General features: G+C 46.0%; 1 protein-coding gene across 1 annotated transcript; it reads right to left on the reverse strand.

Annotated features, from left to right (window-relative positions):
- Nucleotides 1–5,737: 5,737 nt before the first annotated feature.
- LOC119464020 (uncharacterized) lies at nt 5,738–6,208 on the reverse strand. Its single transcript, XM_037724839.1, has one exon. It carries the CDS (start codon nt 6,206–6,208, stop codon nt 5,738–5,740), a length of 471 nt encoding a protein of 156 aa, XP_037580767.1.
- Nucleotides 6,209–8,782: the final 2,574 nt, after the last annotated feature.

Consider the following 8,782-nt stretch of genomic DNA (forward strand, 5'->3'; position numbering starts at 1 on the left):
CGAGTCTCTTTTGGAGGTCCCTTGACTCCAGGCCTTAACTTGTTCTCGAGCTTCTTTGTTAACCTCCAAGTTTCTGCCCCACGTGTTAGCACCGGTAAAATGCAATGATTGTACTCTTTTCTCTTCAACGACAGCGGTAAGCTCCCAGTCAGGATCTGCTAATGCCTGCTGTATGCACTCCAGCCCAATTTTATTCTTCTGTAAATTTATTTCTCATGATCAGGGTCCCCTGTAAGTAATTGACCTAGATAAACGTACTCCTTTACAGACTCCAGATACTAACGCGCGATCATGAATCCTTGTTCCCTTGCCAAGCTATTTTGCCATTATCTTTGTCTTCTGCATATTCATCTTCAACCCAATTCTTACACTTTCTCGATTAATGTCCTGAGTTATTTTCGGTAAATCGCCTCCATTGATTCTGAGTAGGACAATGTCATCTGCAAACCAAAGGTTGCTGAGATATTCGCCGTTGACCCTCACTCCTAAGCCTTCCCAGTCTAAGAGTTTGAATACTTCTAAGCAAGCAGTGAATAGCATTGGAGATATTGTGTCTCCTTGCCTGGCCCCTTTCTTGATAGGTAACTTTCTACTTTTCTTGCGGAGAACCAATGCAGCTGTGGAATCCTTGTAGATGTTTGCTAAAATATTTACGTATGCCTCCTGCATTCCTTGATTACGCCATGCCTCTATGACTGCTGGTATCTCTACTAAATCAAATGCCTTTTCATAATCTATGAAAGCCATATAGAGAGATTCATTGTACTCCGCAGATTTCTCGATGACCTGATTGATGACATGGATATGATCCATCGTAGAATATCTCTTCCTGAAGCCAGCCTGTTCTCTTCGTTGGCTGAAGTAAAGTGTTGCCCTGATTCTATTGGAAATTATCTTGGTAAATATTTTTTACAATACTGAAAGCAAGCTAAGGGGTTTATAATGCTTCAATTCTTTAACGTCTGCCTTCTTATGTATTAGTATAATGTTGGCGTTCTTCCAGCTCTCTGGTGCACTTGAAGTTGTGAGGCATTGCGTATAACGGACCGCAAGCTTTTCAAGCATGATATCTGCTCCATCTTTGATTATATCTACTCTTATTCCATCTTCTCCAGCAGCTTTTCCCCTGGTCATGCCTTTCAAGGCCCTTCTAACTTCATCGCTAGTTATAGAAGGAGCCTCTGTATCCGGTTCACTATTTCGAATGAAAGTAGCTTGGCAGTTTTGGGCACTATACAGGTCAGTATAGAATTCTTCCGCTGCTTTTACTATGTCATCGAAATTGTTGATGATATTACCTTGTTTATCTTTCAGTGCATACATCCTGCCTTGTCCTATGCCAAGCTTTCTTCTTACTGATTTATTGCTGCGTCCATATTTTACGGCTTCCTCTATCTTTCCCACATTATAATTTCGAATTTACCTTACTTTATTCTTGTTTATCAGTTTTGACAGTTCAGCGAATTCTATCTGATCTCTTGAGTTGGACATTTTCATGTTTTGTCATTTCTTTATTAGGTCCTTTGTTTCTTAGGAGAGCTTACCTACTGGTTGCCTTGGTGCCTTACCTCCCACTTCAATTGCTGCTTCTGAGATCAGCCTAGCTACGGTGTCATTCATTACCTCTATGTTGTGTTTATCTTCCATTTCTAAAGCTGCATATTTGTTTGCGAGCACCAGGCTGAATTGATCTGCTTTTACCCTTACTGTCTCTAGGTTGGCCTGTTTCCTCTTGACTAATTTCACTCTTTCGCTTTTCAAATTGAGAGAAATCCTAGACCTCACTAACCTATGGTCACTGCACTTAACCTTACCTAACACTTCTACATCCTTCACTATGCTCGGATCGGCAGAGAGTATGAAATCTATTTCATTCCTTGTTTCTCCATTAGGGCTCTTCCAGGTCCACTTCCTGTTGCTGCGTTTCCTGAAGAAGGTATTCATTATTCGGAGCCTATTCCTTTCCGCGAATTCTACTAACATCTCTCCTCTTGCATTCCTATAATCGATGCCGTAGTTGCTAATTGCTTGCTCACCAACCTGATTTTTCCGCACTTTTGCATTGAAGTCGCCCATGACCACAGTATACTGAGTTTGCACCTTTCTCATTGCTAATTCAACATCTTCATAAAACTCTTCTATTTCTTCATCATCGTGGCTAGAGGTTGGGGCGTAGGCTTGTACTACCTTCATTTTGTAGCTCCTATTCAGCTTTATTACGACGACTGCTACGCTCTCATTAATGCTGTAGAATTCATCAATGTTGCCCGCTGTGTTGTTATGGACTAGAAATCCTACCCCGGATTCTCTTATCTGGACGACCTCTGTAGCAGAGGACGTGGCCATTAGTCAGCACTGTGTAAGCCTCACCAGTTCTTTTAACCTCACTAAGGCCAATATTATCCCAGGCCATGCCTGACAATTCTTCAAATTGTCCTGCTAAGCTAGACTCATCGAGAGGGTGCGCGTGTTGAACGTTGCCAGGTTCAGTTTCCATTGGCGGCCTGTCCGGACCCAGCGATTCTTAGCACCCTCTGCCACATAGCAGGCCTGACCACCGCTTGGTCAGATGCGCCGCCGCCACTGGGCACAAAGAGCGATGGAACAAAAATTCTTAGGACTAACGTTAAGAGACAGGAAGAGGGCGGTGTAGATCAGAAAACAAACGGTGATAGCCGATATTCTAGTTGGCATTAAGCGGAAGAAATGAAGCTGGGCAGGCCATGTAATGCGTAGGATGGGTAACCGGTGGACCATTAGGGTTACAGAATGGATACCAAGAGAAGGGAAGCGCAGTCGAGGTCGGCAGAAAACCAGATGGGATGATGAAGTTAGGAAATTTGCAGGCGCAAGTTGGAATACGAAGACAGGGGTAATTGGGGATCGCAGGGAGAGGCCGTCGTCCTGCAGTGAACATAAAATATAGGCTGATGATGATGATGATGACTCCAGGAATGAATGCATCTGCAGATGATAGGGGTGCAGCCCAGCCGTGTTCAAAATCTTCCAGGTAGTTTAGTTGGACACACCGAGCTCTGCGCTCACGCTACGTGTGCTAGTATGTGGATTAGCCGCCACGAATTATTAAACGTTGGAGCGAACCTCATCATTTATGACTGAAGCTATCTGCCTTTTTCTTGTGAGGCTACCGGTTTGCTTCAGCGATTCGTAGGTATTGTGTATTGTCATCGGGCTCGGTCGCGTGCCAGCGTCGAAATATTCTTGCAGCCTGCCATGTCTGTCCGCCTGCAGCTCCTAGGGCAAGGATCATGTCTGCTTTTTCCTCGTAGGGAATAGGCATCACAAAATTGCTGGCACTTTAACAGCCGATGCACGATGGTCTGTTTGTCGCTGTCTGGAACTACCACCCCCACCCCTCCGTTATTCGCTCTACGCGCGCAAGCGATAACGGTTGCTAGCTTAAACCAAACAGCCAACGCTTGCGTCGCTGCTCTGTCGCTTTTTGAGCGGAAGCGCACCTTTGATTGCTTGTACACGGAACGCTTGGTAAGCACTGCAATGACGGCGCGCAAGCGAGCATGTCACGTGTTTTTTTTTTTTCGCGGGCATCCGCAGTAAGCTGAAAAACACTACGGCCTGTATTCACAAGTGAAACTTAAGTAGGGCGTCATTAGGTGCAGGAAAAGTACGAGTGTTAGGAAAGTTTTAGGAGAGTACTTGAAAAACTACACTTAAGTATCACTTTTGAATGTAACACTTTTCGGGTCAAGTATGTCGTCTGGTGTCTCGAGGATACGTAAATAATTTACGTGTAGGATCGGTTCAGTCGTAAAAAAAAAATTTGCAGCCGAGTATTGCGGATATAAATATTGCTGTGCTTGGCCGCGCATTCTGCTGAGTAAAATACAGAGAATTATTTAATTTTAGCGCTTTACTGAAACTCATCTGGCCACAAGTTCACTTTGGTTCTCGCTTCCACTGCGGTTGTGTGTGTCACCGTCAAGATTTTTTTTTTTGTGCTGCTGAAAACGTGCGGTGTTTGTGCGTAGAGTGCGTGTGTGTGTTGTGTGTTTTCAACCCGCGCGAACGATGGAAAAATAAACGAAAAACTTTACCTAAGAACAACGCCCCGTGTTCTTGGAGCTCGTTTCTCGCATTAACTAAATTAACATTTTTATTTAAATCAATTAAACATTAACGAGGTCCCCGGTGACAACCTGACAGGTTCCGGCGCCGTAGAATCGCAGCGCGATCAGAATCTGGAGCCGCGGCGGCACGGGGCGACCGCGTTCGTTGTCTTTTGGGGCCTGTGGCAGCATTTCCAACAGCCATAGCACCGCTTGCTTGGAAAAGCGGTACCGCCACGAGAAATTCCGCGTCATTGTATACTTCCATGAGATTCTGTCGATCCCTATAAGCCGTGGCCGTAGTGGCGGCGCGTATCGGTATGTCTCACCCTCCGTAATATCGTGCACATGTCCGGCGAAATCAGCAAAGTCGGCGAGGCTGCCGTAGCAGTCGGCCATCTTGCTTGCTAGGCGACAGTAGCGAAAGTCGCACTAAGGTTGCCAATGGCTGTACTTTACTTTCCGGTACTCAAATGTTGGTTAAAGTTTACCTTAAGTACGAGATTTGTCTATGAAACGCGTTAAGCATCGACCGGCTACTTAAGTCATAAGTTAAGGGTAAGTTCCGTTTGTGAATACGGGTATAATACTTAATAGATTGAAAGACAGAAACTGTTTATTCGTACATTTTGCGAAGCGCTCTGCAACTTTCTAATTGGAATTTTTTCCTAGCTTCGTTGCTTCAGAAGTTGGTTAATTAATCTTGACTAATTGTTTAGTTAAGCAAAATACAAAAAATAGCGTGAAACATTAAATACAAAAGTTAGCAACATGCTGTAGAAAAGTAAAGAGACGCGAAGAAACCAGACAGAGAGCTTCTCATTGCTCCAACTTCTTCTTCTCTTCGCAGTGCCCGCCTGCACCCGTTTCTTGTCTTTTTCTACATACTCCCGCCCCCCAGTAGCGTTGTCCAATTCACGCTTGAACGAATTCTGCACTGGTCTCCTTATAAACTTCCCATCTTGAGCTTTCACACGGCAGGCTCTGGTTATTCCATCTTGTTCAGGGAAGACATCCACGACTCGTCCCAGTGGCCAAATACTTGTAGAGAACATAGGCTCCTCGATGAGGTCACGTCGCGTAGCCTGAACTCTTAGAGCTTCGTAATCGCTGTTGGTTGGCTCTGGGGAGGCAGAAAGTGAATGCCCGACAACAAGAAAATGCACAGGTCATATTGGAAACGGCTTTCTAGCGTATGTATATATATTCAAGTCGGTTACTAAGTCGAAGCTGCCGCTTTGATCCAGGTAAGGGTGGAGATCGCGCAGTACGGAGTGTTTCCGGACAGTGTCTCTAAGCCGAAGGTGTTCAATATCATACACGAATACTTCGAGCTGGACACGACAGATCCAGAACATTTCAGCCAAGTTTAGCTACTCTGTCGAAATAGTTCCTCCGAGTGACGTTTGAGTACGACGGCTTCGATCCGCAAACCGAAATACTCAGGCGGTGACGGGCAGGAGCTTCTGCAGCTTGCTAAACTTCCTTACGTCAATCAGGGTGTCCACTCTTTCCAGTGCTTGAAGAAGTACATGTTGCGTGTCACACTCTGACTTTTCATTTATCTGTGTGCTCATGTCTGATTCTGTAGGCCAGGTTGATCTTGGCTGAGATAACCATTTTACCGATACGCCCCTAGTCAATAAATCTCACGGCTTGTCTTCTCCTGGGCAGTAACGCCATAGCAGTGGGTCAGCAGCTTCGACAATTTCCGCCACTCTATGCTTTACAAACTGACCCAACTTGTCGTAGTCACCCCGGATGCAGCTCAGTGTGCTCGTTGTGTCTGTCCACATGATGCAGGGAAAATGCGTTGAATCCCACGATGAGCGGATGTATTTTAATAGTCTTGCTCCTGCTACCGTGGCCATAAGCTCGAGCTTCGGCAGTGTTAAAATCTCGGTAGGTGCTACTCGAGACTTGGCTACTATTAGTGATGTAGCTGTATTTCCGCCGTCATCGACTGTTCTCAAATAGGCACATGCTCCATAAGCATTCGGGCTGGCATCGATGAATATATGCAGCTCTGCCTTCTCGACCGCTCCATATAGCCCATCTCTCACGCAGCGCGGAATCTTGATGAAGCAAGCTGGATCACGTCTGCGCACCATGCTGTCCATGGCGTCTTGTCCTCTTGTAACTGGTCATCCCAAGACTGGCCTGAAACCCACAGGCGTTGAAACAAAAGCTTTGCAGTGATGGTGAAAGGCGATAGAATACCAAGAGGGTCAAAAATTCGGGAAGCAGTCTTGAGAAGCGTACGTTTTGGATCCGGCTGAGATGAGGCTAAATATTGCGCTATAGGTTTGGAAGACAACTTGAAGTAATCAGTTTCGGTATCCCATTACATTGCCAAAACTGCAGTTGATTTCCTTGATGCACCTTCCACTTGCTCCTCCTGGTTCTCGAAAATTATCTGTAGTTGCTGGTTATAGGTCTTCCATTTTCTGAGATTCATGCCTGCATCTCGCGTAATTGCCTTCGATTGCTCATAGATGCTCAGACCATCTTCGAATGTCTCCGCACCCACCAGTAAATCGTCTACATAAAAGGACTTCTTCAAATAGAAGCAAGCGCTTTTTCCACACAAGCGTTGTCCAAGTGGTAATGAATAGTGACCATGAGCCAGAAAGGGCTTGATGTATAATCTAAATGGTACTCGGGTCATGTGCCATTCGACAATGTTACTGTTTTGGCTGACGGGAATGACATCAAACCAGAGAAACCGGAATGCATCTCCGTTGGTCTCCTGTATCTCAATTTGTAAGAATGCCTTCTCGATATCCGAGTTGATGGCGACCGGAAACCACCGAAAGCGAAGTAGTACTTGTAGTAGCTCTGGACTGTGGTTCACCCCTTTCTTTATCCAGGCAGTCGTTCAGTGATGGGAAGCCTTGAGCGTGTGACGATGCGTCAAACGCAACCCGTATCTTGGTGGTCAGCGATTCGTCTCGTATAAGTTCCCGATGTGGCATATAATAGGTGGCCCGATCAATGGGAACATCCTTAAGTACCACTTCAGCGTGCCCTAGCTCCAGGTATTGCGAGTGACTGTGTTGTATCGCTCCAATAATCCTTTCTTCATCGATAGCCTCTTTGCCAGCTTTTGTAGACGTGTGAGCGCGGTATTCCGGTTGCTTCCAAGTAGCTGTTTCTGATCTTCTTTCCCAGGTAGCGCTGTTTCGTTGTCTCTAATCGTTTCCACTCGCATAACGCAGACCATAACGTTAGCGTCACAGTCAAACAAGGCTTTTTGGCGACTCGGCCCTTGCAGTGTCCAACCGAGTGCCGTGTTGATTGCGACCAACCCTTGAACTTCTTTGCTCCTGGCAACTTCTCCCGTCATGATTTTCCAAAAATGGTCAGCTCCAATCAACAAGTTGAGGCCGTTGTCAGTCTCCGCTTCAAGAAAATTCTTGTCGTCAGCAAGAAATTTGCCCTCAAGTCGCAGCTTCTGAATGAAGTTGTTATCAGCTGTCGGCGCAGCAATGTCGTGACAGATAACGGTAACTATAATTGCTTCAACAATATGGATATCGGAACACTGTTGACTACGCAGTGGTACTTCAACAACTTTGCGTATTTCAGAAGAGCTTGCGGATGCCTTGCCAAACGTGTTGAATGCCCCCAATTCGGGTTTTTCCCAATACCTGCAATTGCAGTTTTACAGCGAGATCTTCTGTGATAAATGATCTCTGACTGCCTCCATCGAGGATACCTCTGATGTATCTGAACCTGTTATTTTTAACGACAAGGGCTCGAAAAGTCTGCAGATACACTTCTTTGTCCGTCTTTGCGCCAACGTTTTCGGAATCTCTGTCGCATAGCATTACTGATTGCGACAAGACTATCCCTGATGTGCTACCTGAAATTTCCGTTGTACTGTCTTTCTTTCTGTAGTTAGGGTCACGCATACTCGTGGCACGCCTTCCGTGGCAGGCTAAGCACGTTAGTTTGACGCGACAACACCGCGCCTGGTGACCTCGTGATGTACATCTATAACAGCGGTTATGCTTAGCTAGCTTCTCCTTTTTGGAAGCAACAGAGGGGTTGGCGTCGCAGGCGCGTGTACCGTGCTTCTTGGATCGACCGAAGAAACACTCGCTTCAACTTTATGACACACTGTGCAGTATGGATGCAGTGCTGCTGCCTCGAGTTCTCTCAGCACGGTCATCGACAGATCGTTGTGACGATGTGTTGCACTGCTCTCGGCTTTCCAACTCAACACGCGTGAACGTGAGCAGCTCTTTTAACTCCGCTTCCGATGTTGCAGATGCTAGTGCTGGCTCCGAGACGTTCGTATCAGACTCATGTTTTCTTAAAGTCTGAAGCTGCTTTCGTAAACGATCTCGTAAGGCAATGCCTTCTGTAAAATATCAATCAGGATTGCACAGAAACTGAGAGCGGGTACGTTTAGTGTAGTCAGACAGCGGATACTTAGTTACACGGCATCATACAGCTGCCTGAGGCCGCGTACGTCGCTTCCGGATTCTACATGAGGTAGATGGCGAAGCGCTGTCAGGTGGTGCTGCACTATCCTTTTACGATCGCCAAAACGTTCTTTGAGAAGTTCTACGGCATCTGCGTAGCAAGCTTCATAAGTCGGTAAACCGGCACTGGCCGCTGTCGCTTCCCCGGCAAGATAATGCCGTAAATAGAAAAAACTTCGTCGTCGATATAGCGTTGTTGATATG

The sequence above is a fragment of the Dermacentor silvarum genome, chromosome 9 (genome assembly GCF_013339745.2).
Source record: "Dermacentor silvarum isolate Dsil-2018 chromosome 9, BIME_Dsil_1.4, whole genome shotgun sequence".
In the NCBI taxonomy this organism is placed as follows: domain Eukaryota; kingdom Metazoa; phylum Arthropoda; class Arachnida; order Ixodida; family Ixodidae; genus Dermacentor; species Dermacentor silvarum.